The sequence below is a fragment of the Phoca vitulina genome, unplaced genomic scaffold (genome assembly GCF_004348235.1).
Source record: "Phoca vitulina isolate PV1807 unplaced genomic scaffold, GSC_HSeal_1.0 scaffold66, whole genome shotgun sequence".
In the NCBI taxonomy this organism is placed as follows: domain Eukaryota; kingdom Metazoa; phylum Chordata; class Mammalia; order Carnivora; family Phocidae; genus Phoca; species Phoca vitulina.
The window spans coordinates 7,382,812-7,401,612 of record NW_022589769.1 but is presented as its reverse complement, the minus strand read 5'-3'; the positions used below and the strand labels follow the sequence as shown (position 1 = coordinate 7,401,612).

Here is an 18,801-nt window from a genome sequence, read left to right as displayed (position 1 = left end):
GGACCAGCAAGTGGAAGGATCACAGGCGGGGGCCAGACAGGAACCTCAAGAGAGCCCCGTGAGGCTTGGTCAGCCACTCCCAGATTCCAGGCAGCCCAGGGCCTGGAGGAGAGAGGTGAGCAGCCCCACCAAAAAACCAAGGCCAGAACAGACGTCTGAGTCATGCAAAGGGCACAGGGCCAGCTGGGGAGGACACCGGCTTCAGTGACTCAGCAAGACAGAGCCCGGAGAAGCCCAGCGCTGCCGGCTCCCGCGCAGGCCGGGCCACCCCGGGGGCATGGCTGACCGCTCCCTCCGAGGACAAGCAACGTATGACCGCAGCTCTGACCTCAGGAGAGCAGCTGGGGCTAGGCTCTCTGCATCTCTGGGGCTCCAGTGTGATGCAAGCCCTGAGGATGAAGGGGAGACAGGCAGAGAAAGCACCTAACAGTGTGTCCCTCCCCTGATCAGGCCTCAGATCAGGCCTCAGATCCCAGTGGGAAGGGGCTGCGCCAAATGGAGCCTCCAAAGGGGCCTCAACCCATTTTCAAGAAGGGGGCACTGAGGTCCTGGAAGGAGGAGGGACTTGCCTGAGGTCACAAATCTAAGTCCTAGACCCTGATTCTCAGGCTTCCCAGGCTTCATCGCGACTGGAGTTACACGGCTGTTTGTCCGCTCGCCCATTCGATGGCTGTTCCCTGCAAGGCCACAAGCTTCCTGAGGGTACCCCGTAGACTGCACTGTCCAAAGACGGCCAGACATCATGTGCCATCCCACAAGCTCTTCTTAGGACGAGACCTGACCTCTCCCCCATCTAGAGGTGGGGGCTGTGTCCCCACCCGCCGAACCCAGGCCGACTTTCGGGATGGCCTCCACTGAGAGAGTGGCAGGAGTGACACTACGGGATGTCTGGGACTGGGTCATAAGCGGTGACACAGCTTCCACCTGGCTGTCTAGGAACACTCGCTCTCAGACACGAGCAGCCCCACCGTGACGTCACCCAGGCCACCAAGACATGGACTGTCAAGTCCATCGGAGGCTCAGGCCAGGGGCCGGCACTAACCACCAGACACGGGAGCGAGGGTGGCTACTGTCGGAGAGACCCCATGGGGGAGCCGCCCAGCTGGCCCGGGCGACGCCCAGGACTATGAAACCTAATAATAAACTACTGTTTCTTGGAACCAAATTCGAGGTGGTTTGTCACGGAGTCATAGATAACTGTAGTGAGGCACGAACCACATCGACTTCACACCCTGCTGTGTCCCCAGAACCAAGCACCGTATCCAACAGATGCTTAACGAATGTCTACTGAAGGGCTAAAGGGAGCCCCGGGGTCTACCCAACCCCAACCGGAGGCTCCTCTTCCGTGACACCCTGTTGCTTCCACCATCAGATTCAGGGTGTAAGTTAGGGTCTAACAGGCCGACCATCTTCTCTAAGCTTAGGTTCCTCATGAAAAAAAGAATGGCTGGGCACAAGAGTCAGGGTGTCCCAGGCCCTGGGCGTGGCAGAGCAGGCCCCAGGCCCCAGCTGCTGGGAACACAGAAAACACAACAGGACGAAGAAGCCAGCTCTGCGAGCACCCGGGCAAGAAGCTAAAGGAACTTTATCCAAATCCCCAGAGGGAACCAGAAATCAGAAACTCCCTCCCCCATAGAGCACCTGAGACCGTCCCCCGTGGAGGGTGGCTTTCCAGGTCTTACAGGGAACCTGAGGAGCCAGTCGAGCTCCAGGCCGCCCTGCCAGCTTCTCTCAGGCTCAGCTGACCCTCAGAGCAACCCAGGGTCCGCCGTCCCTCGGGTGGGTCTGACTTGTTCGGCATGCGCTCTCCAGCTTGAAAGCACAGGCGGACATTTAATACATGTTTCCTGATGGGGACACGCCACGGCCATGTACACAAACACTGAGGCACAGGAGACCCCAAGCCATAGACATCTGAGCCCTTCCTCCATGCCAGGCGTGAGCTGGGATCCAATGGGTGTCCCAGGCATGGTTGCTGCCCTTGTGAACTTTATACACACGCAAACACATACACACGCACAAGAACACAAGAACACACGAATGCACATATGCACACACAGACACATTTTCGTGCAAACATGTGACCAAAAACATATGCACATGCACACATACAAAAACCTGCACACACACCTATGTGCACAAACATACATGCGCATGCGCGCGCGCGCGCGCGCGCGCACACACACACACACACACACACACACACTGCAAATTTCTCCAACACCGTTCCTCCTTGAGCAGGGAAGTCCAAGATTGGAGCCTCTCAGAATGCACACCAAGACACTGGTTTCGAACAAACACGTTGGCAAGTGTCAACCTCCTCCATGCCAATTCCCCACAGGTGCCTTCACCACCCACAAAGGCAGCCTCGGCCTTTTGCTGAGGCGCAGGCCAAACCCAACAGAACCACAGCAGCTGAAAACTGCCCCTGCTGCAATTTCCCCAGTTAACAGCTGACTAACCACAAACAAAGCGTCAAATAAATGCTCCAAAGCTTCCCCTCCCACTCAGAATAAAACCCAATGGCTCAGGCGAACACAGGCAACTGTCCCCACATGTGAGATGCCGTGTCTTAGCCGTCTCTGGCCTCTCGCTGTTCCAGCCACACTGGCCTTTCCTGCGGCTCCCCTGACATTTCACGGCAGCTCCTTCCCCAGGGCCTTTGCACTACTTGCCAGCCCTCTGCCTGGACCCCTCTTCCCCTGGGTATCTGCTCAGCTCGCTCCCTCGCTCCAGTGAAGTTTCATGAGGGAGGCCTTCCCTGATGGCTCCTATCACTTCGAAACTACCCATGACCTTCAACCAACATATCAATTTCCTTTCCAGGCTTTCTTCTCCTCCTCAGGATTTACTGCCACCTGACTGATAATACTTGGCTCCTGGGTTACTGTTCATCCGCCCCTCTCCCACCCACCCCCATGGTGGACAAGAACTGCTTTATTCACTGCCACAGTCCTGTGCCCAGATCGGGGCCTGGTACGTGGCACCGGATGGAAAGAGGGAGGGAAGAAGGGGGAGGAGGAGGGAGACGGGGAAGGAGGAAGGAAGAGAGGGCAACAGAGAGGAAGAACAGAGGCAGCCGTGGTGAAGGACTATGTCCCCCTTTATTCCATCAGCAGGAAGACTGGCTGTTTCTCCACCCCACCCACTCATATCCACGGGTACATACAGAATTTCCATGTGTCTCCAACAGACAGAACAAACCAAGGGTCTCCAACTCAAATCCCCCAGGGGCCAGGCACAGACCGTAAAAGAAGCAAGACTATATAATGCAAGAGGGAGTGGTGGGGATTGCAGTAAAGTAGGGCCAGGCGCCCCAGCTGAGGTCAAACCGCAGCTGTGGGGGATAATGGTCCGAACACTGCCAGAACTTCTCGTTTTTCTAGAAAACCTGCATAGTTAGAATTTATGGGAAATTTCCTAACTTTTAAATGTTTGCTCACATGTTCTAAAGTCACTATGGCAATCAAATGAGAAAACCTACATGCCTGCAAGACACAGCAGTTTACAATTATAAATTCAATTCCCTCCTTAAGTCCCCCTAGCCAAAGCTAGGCCTCTATTTTTCCATCTGTAGAGTGGGATGATGATACAACCTCTCTCTGGGCCTTTGGGGAAATGGAATGAGATCCCAGATGGACGATATTGGCACAGATGTCTAACCCACGGGAGCTTGCACAGTGCAATATTTTTCTCACGTGCGCGTGCACACACACACACGTGTCTCTGATCACACTTACGGGGTCGTGGATGGTTTCAGAGAACAGGGGTGGTCGGTCCGAGAAACAGGACAGCACGAGCTGCATCAGCACGAGGGAAAAGTAAATGTAGAAAGTGACATCGCGAAACACGTCGATTTCAGCATCCTAAACGTGAGCGGAGGAAGGAAGAGAAGATCACTTTCTGAAAGCAGCCTGCAGAGGCCGGGGTAGGGGAGCGGGCTGCAGACCCAGAAACAAGCTCTCCTGCCCTGAGCCACCTCCCCCAACAGGAGAGAGGCAGTTACATCACGGTGTGGTCCCCGATACCCCGTGAGGGTGGCCCACGTGGTGAAGGGAGGCTCGGGCGTGGGAGTGAAGCAGGCCCACATTCAAGGCCTGTCTCTTTGTACCGGCCCCCGATGTTGCCAGCTCACTCAACCTTTCTGCATTTCAGTTTCTATAAACGGATCAGCAGTTCTCAGTCGGGGGCGATGTTGCCTCCCAGGGAACACCCGGTAGTATCTAGAGACATTTCTGTTCACCCTGACTTGGGCACCGCTCCTGACACCCAGTGGGTGGAGGCCTCGGATGCCACCCCCACCCCCCAAACATCCTACAAAGGTCAGGACAGCCCCTTACAACAAAGACGTCTTGGGCCCAAAATGTTAATTAGTGCTGAGGCTCAGAAACCCCATCGGAATAATCGTGAGCCGTCAATAGGATTACTCATGGAAAAAAAAAAAAAAAATACTTCGTCCCTGCCTGGCACCTTGGAAACATGACCTCAATACAGGTCAGCTGCCCTGAGTACAAAGACCGCCTGTACTGAACACCACAGGTACTCAATAAATGCTCAAGATACCGACTGGCTTGAAGGTGGCAGAGAACAGCAGGGTAGCGTCTAAAAAAGCACGCTCCTCCGATTTCCTGGGAGCGGTGTATGGTAGCCAATGTGAACCACTTCTTAGCCAGAGTGGCGGCTGATGGCACCGAGGTAACACGGGGACAGGTATCGGGCCCCGCAGGGGGGCAGCCGCTCTGCAAACACCACTCCCCACTCAGCTCTGTTCCAGACTGATGGTAACTAGAGCTGAATTGCCTTGCTGTTTACTACCGACAGAGGCTCAGAGGGTGATGTGCATTTGCCTGTGGCTCCCATCCCTGGGCCCCTGAAGCTACATAACTAAGTGGGGCCCTGAGGAAAGAAGGTTCTAGAACAAAGGCTGGATGAGCTAGGGAAATCCCTGGTTAAGAAGCTGGGCCCGGGTAGCACCCATCCTCTGGTTCCCATGGCGACGTAAGCTGGAAGGAACAAGCATCCCTGCCAAGGGGCCGCTGCGGGAAGATGTGGAATAAGGCCACCACTTACCTCTTTTAAGGCAGTCATGATTTTGGATCGCAAGATGGCAAGGGCACACAGTAGGGCTATAAGCCAGAAAGTGAGCATGATCCCCGAGGACTGGACTCCCTTCCTTCTCTCGAGCTGAATCAAAAAGGTAGCAAGCAGCTGCGAGAGAGAAGCATACAACAGGATTTGTCAGAAGACCAGGCCCCAGGCCCCCACAGTCCTGGCAGATGTTAGGCCTGGAGTAGGGCTGCCCTCAGCTCAGTGGTGCCAAAAAACAGCCTGGGGAGGACCCAGCTCCAGTGCCAGCCCTGCTCTTGCCTTGCTGGGTGACCCTGGACAAGTCACTGACCTCCTCTGAGCCTCCGATGCCTCTAACTACAGCATGTAACATGGAAGTGGTGGGAATTTAAGGAGACTGTGTATAGATGTGGGACAGGATGGCAGAGCCGGAGGGAAACTCAGTTTACAAGAGAGAGGCACACTTTTTCCTGAATGAATGGGCATCGCTGAGTGCCAATAAAACTTTATTTACAAAAACAGGCAGTGGACCGACCCTTCATTTACAGGTACTCCCAGCCCTGACAGAGACTAATTATATTCTCCTCTGGGCAACAGTGAAGACTGGTCTTTCATAAGGAGATGAAGGTTCTGTCATCTGCCTACATTTATACATCTCATCTGCAGGGAACTTTATTAGAATGACGGTGGGTGGGGGAGGCTGGGATTTTCTTTTATTCCTGATACCTGAGGCTCTCACTCCATTTCACACATGACTTAACGATCAGGGAGAGAAAATAAGCGAGAAGGAGGAGAAAGAAAGACAAAGAAGGAGAAAGGTCACGGTCACTCCCCGGACAAGCAGAGCTGGCCTCCCGAGGCCCATCCCCAAAGCCGGTCATGAGCCAGACTTCTGAGGAGCTAAAGGTCACCCACGGTACCTGCCCTTACTCCCCAGAAGCATATCCACCCGTCTGCCCTCATCCATCCTCCTTGGGGGGGACCCCTATCTCCCTCACTCTGCACATTTAATCCATCAGCAGCTCTCACTGGCCCTGCCACCAGGACTGATCCTCAGTTTACCCACCACTCCCCCTGGCCCCAGCCCCCTCCCCTCGCACTGCGTGACCCCATGGGCCCCCCACTGGCCTCCCAGCTTCCCCTCTTGCCCCAATAATACAATCTGTTCTCCACTCAGAGGCTACAGTCGGCTTTTCAATACACAGAGCCAGGCATGCCACACCCTTGCTCCAAACGTCTCCCTGTTTTAACCTGGGGTCCAAGGACAGGCTGTGGCTAGAACCCAGAGGTCCGTGAACTTGGACGGGAGAACAATTACATCTTCGCTTTCGCTCAAATCAGCACCACCGGTCACTGAGTGAAGGCAATAAACTGCACAACATCAGCGGTACCTGGGGCCCTGTCACCATTAGAAATTGTATCTGAAAATATATAGGTGAAGATGTCTCCCACGATCACGTACGCTCATCACAACTTGGAAATTCAGAAGCATTCCTATCCACTGGTAGATATCGATTTGAAGTGCACATATATTTTTCCCTTGTTTTTTTTAATCTTTTGCTAACTGTGTTTAAATACAGTTGGTTTTCCAAACCCAGGGCCCTGCGCCTGAACAATGGATAAACACTGTGTGGTGAAACCATGCCATCAAACCCACAGAGCAACTTAAAAACAAACAAACAAAACATCTCTGGACACACACAAGGCGGCTGAACTGCAGGTCTGAGAAGTTAGCCTCAAACAGCCCCAGCCAGCATGGTGCCATTCACGTGACATTCTGGAAAAGGCAAAGTGATAGGGACAGAAAACACACCCACGGTTGCCAGGGGATGGGGGTGTGGAGGGAGGGGCTGACCACAAAGCGGGGGCAGCACGAGGGAACTTTTTAGGGGGATGGGACTGTTCTGGATCTCAACTGTGGAGCTGGTAGTTACATGACAGTGTGGGTTTATCACAACTCATGAACTTATCTTCTTTTTTAAAAAAAGTGAATTTTACCATATCTAAATTACACCTCAAGTAAAAACACGGATGTCATCACAAAATCTTCATACATGTGTGTATGCTGGGTTTCCTTTGCGATCCTTTGTATTTATGTTAGGAGCATGATCCTCAGACCTGACTGGCAAAGGAGAAAGGGGCCCGTGGCACAGAAAAAGTTTTAGAACCCACGTTTGCGAATGCAAAACAAAACAAAACAAAACCCACTCACCCTGAAGCTCAAGGTCCTACGGGGTCAGGCCTCTGCCCTTCTTGCCGTCCCCGCTACCTTCCTTACTCCCTCAGCCACACAGGCCACCCCCCCCATTTCTCCCTCTGACCCTAGGACTTTTGTACGTGCTATTCTCTCCAATTGGACAGTCCTCTGCCCCCAGCCTCTTCAACTTTTTAACATCATGCTCATCGTTTAGCCTCAGCTCCATCACCCCTTCTTCCTTAGCCCCCAGACCAAAAACATTCGCCAAACTTCACCCCATGGCACTCTGCACAAGAGCAAACACTTTGTGCCTTTTGGGGGAATCGGTCGTTGAGTATTTGTTTGCACAACTGGACATATGCTCCGTGAGGGCAGGAACCGTGTCTATCTTATCTCCAATTCCTGGCAATCTGCTGGCTGCTCTCATCCCATAGCCCTGGTGCCTGTATACCCCTGCCCCCGGGGGTGTAGAGAGAATGTCACTGTAGCACGAACAGCAGGGCCGATCCTTCACTCCGTCATGGAGCCCACAGGGGAAGAGAGACACTGAGGCTCTCACAGGCCAGTTCACCTCTTAGCTAGCTCAGAGCCTCAAATGGCATAAAGCCCGGTGACCCTCAGCCCATCACACCCGTGTCCCCAGCATCACAGACATACTCATGAATGAAGAATCAGAAGACCAGGAACAGGGAAAATTTAGGAACCACGAGCCACTCCAGCCAAACCCAGTCCACCTTTACACCTTCTTGCCCAAATTTCAGGCCAGCAAAATCAAGCTCTTCATTTGCCAACTCCCTTGACACATTTATGGAGTGCTTATTACATGCAAGGCATGGTGCCCGGCTATGGGGACACAGAGGTGAACAAAGCCCACAGGGAGAGCCAGGTTTTGGCAAAGAACCCCACAAACAGTGGAGCAGACCCTGGGGTGTGAAGTCGGTTCTGCCACTTACTGGCTGTGTGACCTTGGATCAGTTCCTTCATTTCTCTGTGTCTCAACGTGCTTATCTATGAACATAGGGATAATGAGCAAAAATCCCCAAATGAGTTAATATGTAAAGGGATCAGGACTGTTAACAAGCATAATAAAGATTCATGGCCCACAGGACGCCTGGACAGCTCAGTTGGTTAAGCAGTTGCCTTTGGCTCAGGTCATGATCCCAGAGCCTTGGGATCGAGCCCCACATCAGGCTCCTTGCTCAGCAGGGAGCCTGCTTCTCCCTCTCCCACTCCCCCTGCTTACGTTCTCTCTCTCTCTCTCTCTCAAATAAAATCTTAAAAAAAAAAAAAAAAAAAAGATCCACAGCCCTCCAAAATCTGGTTCCAACTTGCCTTTCCTTTCCCATCTTCTGTCACCTCTGCTGTCCACCCCCTGAAGCCCCACTCCACATTCCTACTCCACAGATGACCACTCCTTCATCCCCAGCCTCTAACCCTTCCTTGGACACACTGCTCTCCCAGCTCAAAACATCCTGCCCCGAACCCACTTCCCTCCTCATTCTCCAACATGCAAGGGCTAGGCTCGCTGAGAACTTTCCAGGCTTCTCCGAGAACCAAGGTATGGGGTGCACATGCAGGAAGGGCCCTTAATTCAGAGCACATCACTGTGGCACGCGGGCGCTAAAACCACGGCCTCTGCAGCGACCACCCCCCGCTCAGCTTTGTATTAGCTCCATGACCCTGAGGATGCCTCTATGCCCTAGTCCCCTCCCCTGCCAGAGGGGCACAAGGTTGTTCTGAGAATAGATGAATTCTAATTTCTAATTTCAAGACATGTAAATCACCAAGAATGGTGCCAGGCACACATTAAGGACTTAAGCTGTAAGAAAGCTGTTACCCTGGCTGTGTTTCCCACACAATAATGGACCCCTGTCGGGCAGGATAGTTTCCTATTCAGCTTGGCATCCCAGCCCTTAAGCCAGAGGCTGAAAGCTCAAGAGGCCTTTAGGTCCCAGACTTTAACATAAACGGCTGAGCCAGCCAGTACGAGAACAGAACACAGCCGGGACAACAAAGGTGGTGCCCACCATCAGCCTCAGGGGCAAAGGAGGGCAACAGGGCACAGGGAAGACTGCAGCCAAGTGCATGGCACATGCCCCCTTTAAAGGCTGTACTCATCTCTCAGCTCTGGCTGATTGTTGCTCCAGAAGACTATGAGGCTGGGGTTGCCATCTTTGAATTTTTCAAGAAAAGCCAGAGTTTTGGATTTTTATTGTGAGATGTTCTCATTTCTACACGCTGGCCACTAATTTTGGCCTCCACGGTGCCTGGCGGATAGCTAGCTCCCACTTACCATGGTGATGCCCAAGAGGGTTGGGCTGACCAGAAACACTGGGGCCAGGAATTTGCCCCAACTTCTTTCCCAGAAAGAGTAGAAGAGGTCTGCCCAGCAGACGATCCACAGCAAAAATCCCAAGGCCTGGAAGAAAAGGACATATATGTCTTACAAGAGATGGCACTGGAACTTCCCCCAGCAGACCCCTGCAAAAAGCTCAGCCTTGGAGGGACCAGCCAATCCCTCAACTATCAGCTGCGGTCCTTAGATACAGCACATAGCCTCTGGAGCATGGACAAGGCCTAGGTAGGAGGAGCCACCCTCTGGACCATCACACGCTAGCCTGTAATCATGCACCCAGGGCATGACTGTTTGGTCGGTCCCTGGTCTTCCCATCCCCGGAAAATTCAAGAGCTCGGTCTACAGCTTACCTCCATCTGCTACACTGGACACTTGTATAAGGCACCTCACACAGTAAGCATTCATTCAACAACATTCACTGGGTACCTACTAATGGCCACATTCTTTTCAAAGTGCCAAGGATACAACAGTGAACGAAACAGACAAAAGTCCCTGCCTTTGTGGAGCGGACATTCTAGTGGGGGACAAAATGGGCAAGAAACAAACTGAAAAACAGATAATGCCAGAGAGTGATAAGTGACAGGAGGAAAAAGAAAACAGGTAACACAGCGTGGTCAGGGAGGGCCCTTGCAATCAGGTGACATACAGGTAAGGAGCCAAATGTGGATATTTGAGGGAAAGAACAATTCAGTTCCAAGGAACAGGAAGTGCAAAGGCCCTGGGGTAGGGAACACGTGTGACAGGTTTATGGTTGCTGTAGAAGGAGCGATGCGTACAGTAAAGAGCTGAGGAGGAGCCTGGGACCAGATCAGGCTGGGCCACAGTGGGTGAGGATTTTATTCCCCATGGTGAAAAGCTACTGGAGGCTTTCTGAGCAAGGCTTTTTGTTTGTTTGTTTCTTTGTAAAATCTGTTTTACATTTTAAAGGGAGATGTTGCTCCCCCCAAAAAAGTACAAAGTGCTCCCAAAGGTCTGAGAGGAAGACATTAAATCTGGATAGCATAGGGAAATGGATAGCATTTGGTGTGGCATGAACGAGACATGTTTGGATGGGGGTACTGAGGGCAAAGCTTCAGTAAAAACACTCGAGTTCTCCTGTTTGGGGGGAACTAAGTCTTGGGAAACATGGCTTTAAAAATGAAGTGAGATACTTGCTAAGTGGAGAAGAGCGAGTAGAATGAGGAGTGTGACATGCAACTGCTCTCCACATGCCTTCCCTGAGAAAGCTTATTCTTGAAGGGGAGACATGGTGCCTGTACGGTGGACATACCAGGCAACACTTTGACTAGCGATCAGAATGAACCCCCTCAATCCGGGGGGGATGAACACCACATGACCCTAGGTGTAATACCACCGAGGGACACCACCCCCTCCGTGGTTTTCCAGCTGGACATGCGTCACCCACATCATGAGGACACATCATGCAGGCTCGAGCTGAGCAACTCCCTTCCGAACAACTGGTCCCCGTTCTTCCAATCCGTCAGTGTCAAAGGAAGGTGAGGTGTTCTTCCAGATTAAAGTCTCCCAAGAGACACCAGGACTAAAGACACCACATGAGGGGCACCCGCGTGGCTCCGTCAGGTTAAGAGTCTGACTCTTGGTTCAGGCTCAGGTCATGATCTCAGGGTGGTGAGATGGAGCCCCGCGTTGGGCTCCACACGCGGCATGAAGTCTGCTTCAGATTCACTCTCTCTCTCTCTCTCTCAAATAAATAAATAAACAATCTTTTTTAAAAATGAAAAATAAAAGCAATGCATGAGTCTAGACTGGATCTTGAATGGGATTGGGGGAGTAGTTCTAGAAAGGACAGGATTGGGACAAGTGACAAAATTGAAATATGGACAGATTTTTTAAAAAGTATTGTGTCCACATTAAATTGCCTGAATTTAGTAACTGTACTGTCATTACGTAAGAGAATGACCCTGTTTTGAGAAAAGACACGCTGGAAGAACCAACGAGTAAAGATAACACGGATGCTACCGGTTCTCAAATGATTCAGAAAAAATAGATCATGTGTGTACGGAGAGAGGAAGAGCCAATCATAAAAAAGTGTGGCAAAATGTTAGAACTTGGTGAGTAACAGGTATTCAGCGCTGGGGGGATTTCCTGGGATCCTCCTTGTCACTGTTCCACAGTTTGAAATTGTTTCAAGGTAAAAACTTTTTTTTTTTTTTTTTTTGGAAAAAAAAAGGATAGCCTCGGGCCAGGTAGGAAGACCTCCTGATTATCTCCTGATAACCTCTCAAGGTCGAGCCTCGCATGCTCACTGTAATGATGGGGAATCAAGGGCTCAGGGAGGTCAGAACATCTGTTCAAGGTCATACAGCTAGGAAGAGGCACAGCCCGCATCTGCACCCACGTCTAAAACCAGAGCCTCAGCCTTCAACCACGATGTCACGTCTGCCTTCTAGAAAAAGGAACTCGGGGGGGTAGAAGAAACATGTCGGTCTTCACCAACCACCGGTCCCGAACCCAAGCACACCCCGCCTCCCCCACCACGAGGAAATCCTAAGTGACTTACAGTTTTGGTTTTGTTGAGATAGGTCATCTGAATGTAGCCCCGGTCATGGCGTGAGAGATAGAGGAAGTAGAAGGGAAAGCAGACCCAGAGGTAAGAACAAGGCACCCACACGAGGAACGTGTTCTGAAAGCACTTGGTGAGGTCGGGGTTGCTGGTGTTCCACGTGACGTCCCACGCCTGAGGACAGAAACAGATACAGGGTCAAGGGGCCGCACCAAGGAGGGACAGGCGTCTGTGTGGAGATCAAAACCGTGCAAGAAAATAGACAGGACCCTACACCCGAGGCCCTCTCGGGTAGAACGTACAAACTGGAAAGATCAGGAACCAGAAAGACTATGAAACAAAAATAAGGCACGAAGGTAGGTCTTGTCCCACAGAACAGCTAAGTCCTGGGACCTGGGGCAAGTTCCACCGTTGCACAAAAGATGGCGTCTGCCATTGAAGAAACCCAGAAGGGTATTCCCCTGTCAACTGAAGAGTCCTTTCGTCGTTATGCATCATTCTACTTTACCATCTTGTCACCTGAGGGCTTCAGAAAGTCTTCTTGTTCGCCCCCATCACCACCATCAGCACTACCACCACCATCATGGTCACTGCCATTACCACCATTAGCAGCCTCAGCATCATGGATAACGACCAAATTGTAGTCCTCTGTGCTGGGTTCTATTCTAAGTGGTTCGTCTGCATTATCCCCCTTAATTCTGGCAGTACTTCATCAGCCCTTTTTGAGAAGGGTAAGCAAAGGCACAGAGAGGTTTGGTGATTTGTTCCAGGATCACACAGCAGGTAAGATCTGGAGCTCAAATCGAACTCAGCCAATTTGGCTCTGAAGTCCCTACGGTGACCCACTAAGTTACCCAGCCTCAGAAACAAAATTTGTTTGAATTGCTTTTTAAAGAACCCGCACGTGTTTCACTAGAAATGGGCCAAATAGATAAGCAGAGACATAATAAATAGATCGGGTATATCGGCCCAAGAATAAACTACAGCCAACGTTTAGGACTTCTGTAAAGGGAGAAGTGAATGACCACTGGCCAGTTCTACAACTTTGGAAAAGTTACTACCCTATCTTATGGTTTTAATTTCCTATTTCTACCATGACTGGGTCAGATAAGGTCAGAGATCTGACACAGGTGCCCCCCCCCGCCCCGGGGCCAATTTGGCTCATAGCTGGTTTGTTGTTATTGCTGCTGGTTCAGCACACTTTAAAAAAAAAAAAAAAATCTGAGGTTCGCTGCCAGCATTTAAAATCAGAAAATTTCATATAAAAGTTTAGATCTGGCTTTTCTTAGAAAATTAGAAAATGTGGGGCGCCTGGGTGGCTCAGTCGGTGAAGCGTCTGCCTCCGGCTCAGGTCATGATCCCAGAGTCCTGGGATCGAGTCCCGCATCAGGCTCCCCGCTCAGCGGGGAGCCTGCTTCTCCCTCTGCCGCTCCCCCTGCTTGTGCGTGCACACTCGCGCTCTCTCTCTCTCTCTCTGACAAATAAAATCTTTAAAAGAAAATTAGAAAAATCTGACGGCACCGAACCCAAATTCCTGCTTCACAACCATCAGCAGGGGGGGAGCAACACGTCTCAGGACAAGGCCCACATGCTTCAAGCTGGCCCCAGGCCCCATGCAGCCTACCTCCCTCCTAGCCTTTTTTCCCCATCACTAGTCGGTGAGCCCTCTAGAAAGCCCCAGCTATGTCTGATCCCTACAGCCGCCCCAGCATCAGGTTAAGTGAGACCACCAAGGAACTCCAAGGAACCTGGAATCTTACTGCTCTGTATCAAGCGTTCAAGCCACATTCAAGACCGTTGAAGATAAGAAGGTAATGGGAACAAAAAGATCATTTCACTTAAAAAACACATTTGACAATCCGATCAAAATACATGCTCTGAGCTTCTCAGAAAACAGACCTAGTTATGCACAACAATGTGAGTATATTTAACACTCCTGAAGTGTACACTTCCAAATGGTTATTAAGATGTTTAGAAAAGCAAGGATTTGACTTTAAAAAAGAGCGAGCGAGCGAGCTCTAGGTCTTAACCAGGTACCTAAACTGGTTCTTCAGAGGTGTAATTATTCTGTGATATAAACAGTTATTTCTCCAGAACCAAGAACAGGAAATCATTGAAAAATAAACTTTAAAAGGTCAACGCACACAAAGGGATTAGCTAGGAAATTTCTAGACACAAAGAAACCCTAAAAAAGGACAAAGGTTATGCCTCTGTGGATTTGGGCATTTGGAAGACAGTCTTGTAAATAAGTGTGGTTTATATCAAAGACTGATTATTTTAACTGATTTCACATCACTTATAATTCTTAAGGTGACGGTGGAAAAGGGGATTAAACTGTTGGTGGTTAATTATACACAGAACCATTTCTGAGCAGTTGCCAGAAAAAGCTCATTCCAAAGGAATTTGCCCTTCTAGTAAAAACAATGCTGGGCCTTAGTATATGCAGTTATGTATACCACAAGCCTGGTTCATGTGTGAGACATTTCTTTTTTTTCTTTTTTTTTTTTTTTTTAAAGATTTTATTTATTTGACAGAGAGAGACACAGTGAGAGAGGGAACACAAGCAGGGAGAGTGGGAGAGGGAGAAGCAGGCTTCCTGCGGAGCAGGAAGCCCGATGTAGGGCTCGATTCCAGGAACCTGGGACCATGACCTGAGCCAAAGGCAGACGCTTAACGACTGAGCCACCCAGGCGCCCCCATGTGTGAGACATTTCTATAACCCGATCCTTGCCCCAGTCATTCCTTGCCTGGACTACTACAATAATTTCCTAACCATTCCCTGCTTCCAGCCCTCCTGGCCCCACTCAATCCTCCTCCACTACAGCCAAAGTTATCTCACTTATCTGGACATCCACACGTGCGTCCATAGATATATATCTACCCACCCACCCACCCACCCATCCATCATCTACCCATCTATCTATCCACCCACTCTCTTCCCATGCATCCATGCATCTGTGCATCTACCCACCCACGCACCAACTCATCCATCCATCTACCCACCCATGTACCAACTCACCCATCCATCTACCCACCCATGCACCAACTCATCCATCCATCCATCTACCTGCCCATGCACCAACCCATCCATCCATCTACCCACCCATGCACCAACTCATCCATCCATCCATCCACCTGCCCATGCACCAACCCATCCATACATCTACCCACCCATGTACCGAACCAACCAGGCATTCATTCATCCATGTTTCTATTAATCTACTTTTAATAGGTCATAACTTTTATGTGTTAAAATTTTTTCAAACTACACAAAATGGCATACATACAGTGAAAAAGAAGACTCCCTCTATGAATTTGCAACCCCCCATCGCACCCCCAAGGCAAAACTACCGTTACTAACATCTTGTGTATTCTTCCAAATACCTTCCAGATAAAGTGTTATCAATTTTGTTTCCCTAACAAGTACAATACATAGTCCGTTCTGTACCTTGCTTTTTTTTTAACTTAATATTAGAAACCAATTTTTTCAGTAACAGAGATATGTTTTATTCTTGAGAACTTAATTGTATTTCTTTTGAATAAAGGTAAAAGTGACAAGCCATCTTCCCATCCCAGTCCCTAACCCCCCAGGGTCCTGTCTCTAGAAGCACCCATTACTGGTTTCTTGTGTGTCCTTCCAGAAAATATTTTATGTGTGTGTGTATATATATATATGTGTGTGTGTGTGTGTGTGTGTATATATATATATATATATATATACACGTATTTTCTGTTATCAAATGGAAGGAAGCATACTCCTCACACTGTTCTGTACCTTGCTTTTTCTCTTAAGTTTTCTTTTTTAGTTTATTTATTTATTTACTTACATAATCTCTACACCGAGCGGGGGGCTTGAACTCACAACCCCGAGATCAAGAGTCACGTGCTCTATCAACTGAGCCATCAGGGTGCCCAGCTTTTTTCTCTTAATAACAGGCCTTAAAGGTCATCCTGTACTGCAAAGGAAGGGTTTCCTCATTCTTTGTTCCAGGTACTTGCTATCCCACTGTATGATGGACCTGACTGTATCTGACCCGCCTCCTGCTGACAAGGGCACTGGGCTGCTCTAACAGACAAATAATACAGCAGTGAACTGATAATCTGGTAAGTGCTTCATTTCACACACACGCAAGCATATTTATAAGATCACTTTCTAGAAGCGAACCTGCTGGGACAAAAGGTGCATGCATCTAAAATTTAGACATTGCCCTCCAAGGGGGTATCAGTTTATACTCTACCTAACAAGGAACAAGGGTGACTCCTGCCCAAACACCATGTATTACAAGCTTTTTGATCTCTGCAGACATGGTAGTGGAAAATATCTCACTGTAGTTTAAATTTCTTTTCCCGTTATAATGAGGGAAATGGAAGATCTAACAGCAGTAAGATTTTCCTGCTCAGAAGAATATTCACAGACTTAAATATCTGTGTTAAGAAATGGGACAGATCAGACTGTCCTCTCTCCTCTGGGTAACAACCTCGGATGGCTCCCTATCGCCTTCAAAAGCTGATCCTTGCTGTGCTTCATGAGGTCTTCCATGTCTGAGCCCCGTCTGTTTCTCCTACAGTTTCTCCCACCCTGTTCCCCAGTGTGTCAACTCGGCATTCACTCAATGAGGCATTTACCACGCATGTGTCAGGCATTGTTCAAGGCACTGGAGATTCAGGAGGGCCATGGTCCCTGCTTTCAAGGCACTCCCTAGCTGCCGGTCAAATGAATGGTTCTTTGGGATACCTCTTCCTAGATGCTCTCCCCGCAATGTCTTTCCACTATAACAAACTCCTATACATCCTTCAAAACCCAACTTGGGTATCTCCTTTAGGAAGCTTTCCTCCCCACTCCCCAAATCATCAGGCCCACCCCCCAATCTTTGCAATGGTTTTCTTACTTGTCACTACCTCTGTCCTACAAGGACCATGCAAGGACCTCAGTGCTAGGACCACGTGTACTTACTCTCGACTCCTAGCCTCTTCACCGGGCAGGTACCCAAAAGTTATTGAGTAATTGGCTCATGCCATGCCTCCCCTTGCCTCGCTTCCCCTCCCCAACATTATTTCCTACTTTGCTTTTAAAAAAATAACAATCCAGGGCACCTGGGTGGCTTAATCGTTAAGCATCTGCCTTCAGCTCAGGTCATAATCCCAGGGTCCCGGGGTCAAGCCCCACGTTGGGCTCCATGCTCAGTCAGGAGTCTGCTTCTACCCCCACCCATGCGCTCTCTATCAAACAATTAAATAAAATCTTAAAAAAAAAAAAAAAAAAAAGGAACAATCCATCCAGGTAGAACCTGGCTATGAGCCTGGGCTTCCAGGTCAGGTAGAGGCGGACTGAAATTCCAGCCCTGACCTCGTGTAAACCTGTGCAGGTCACTTCACTTCTCCAAGCTCAGTCTCCTCCCCAGTAAAGTGGTCAGGTAAACCAAGGGCCTGGAGGGGTTGCGGCCAGTAGCAAACAGCACAGTGTGTGAGAGATGCTTCGCACAGGACCGGCACGCTCTAGAGACAAGGGGTGACTTTAGCAGCTGACGCCAAGAATTCACCATGATCCCCACCACTGCCACCAGCGTGGCCCAGACTTGGGAGGCTTAGAGGACAGGCAAAGGCGCGAGTTAGGAAGTAAGCAAGAGGAAACCGGAGAGCATCTAAGGACACGCAACTCCTGGCACAGAGAGGCCGAAGAAACGCTCAGCTCAGCGAAGGCAGGAGCCAGCCCTTCAGAAGGCAGCTTCCTGCTCCAAGCCACAGGCCCGCCCTGGCCCAGAGGGAGAGCCGGGAGGGAGGAGCAAGGGGAGGAGGCGGCGGGCATGTGTAAAGGGGAAATCCACTTGTGAACGTGAAATTTCATAGCCAGCCAACGGCGGCCCTGACCACTGTCACCGGAGTGAAGACAATAGCATCCGGGCCTCCAGTGTGTCCCTCACTGGCTGGGACCCTAAGGAATCTTCTGCGCAGAGAGATCCCCTTGGCCACCCCTGGAGACCAGCAGTGTGACCCATTGCTGTTTGGGGTCTGCGCAGGAAACAGCAAATGCAGAGGGCCACTGGAAGGCTTAAGGAAGGGTGATAATTCATGGAGAGTCTGCTGGCTACTTGCTGCTTGCAACCCGGGGCGGACAGCTACCCTGCTCTTCCTTCCAGCAGCTCCGGATCCGGGAGCTTCAGAAATCAGGCTCTCTCCCATCGGCCCAATACTGATGACAAAATTCAACACTGGGAGAAGCGAGTCCAGAAAACAGTCACCAGCACTGATCCAGGCAGCACACCATGGGGAACCCGGCCCGAGAAAATCTCGACATAGAAAGTGCATCGCTGGCTCCCCCAACCCAGGCTTCTCTTCACAGGACACCTCGACAGCTTCGCCACCCTTTTATGTGTCTCCCCTCCCTACCCTCAGCCCTGATGCTTCAGGATGGGGGGGGAGGCACAAGTCCAAGGCCGCTTGGCCCATGAGCTCTGGGAGTTCATAACATTTCTACTGAGTGCTGTCATCTCACATCCCTCTCTCTCGGGGCAGAATAATGACAACCAGCACACTCCGAGCACTGATGTACCAGGCATGTCCCTCAGTCCTCACAAGGAGAGGCAGTGCTGCTATGCCCATTTCACAGATGAGGAAACCGAGGCACCAGAAACTAAGACATCTTGACCCAAATCAACC

At 50.4% G+C, this 18,801-nt stretch overlaps 1 protein-coding gene across 2 annotated transcripts in view; it reads right to left on the bottom strand.

Moving 5' to 3' along the window:
* The window catches only part of ABCC1 (ATP binding cassette subfamily C member 1), a 126,794-nt gene that overhangs the window by 76,675 nt on the left and 31,318 nt on the right, over positions 1–18,801 (bottom strand). For both annotated transcript variants that reach the window (XR_004297883.1, XM_032392185.1), the window contains exons 2-5: positions 12,142–12,318; positions 9,558–9,683; positions 5,071–5,208; positions 3,741–3,866 (exon numbers count right to left, since the gene is read on the bottom strand). Coding sequence is in view for 1 of the 2 variants with exons in the window: in XM_032392185.1 (XP_032248076.1) it covers positions 3,741–3,866; positions 5,071–5,208; positions 9,558–9,683; positions 12,142–12,318 (567 nt within the window). In the remaining variant the exon portion in view is untranslated. The remainder of the gene's footprint in view (positions 1–3,740; positions 3,867–5,070; positions 5,209–9,557; positions 9,684–12,141; positions 12,319–18,801) is intronic.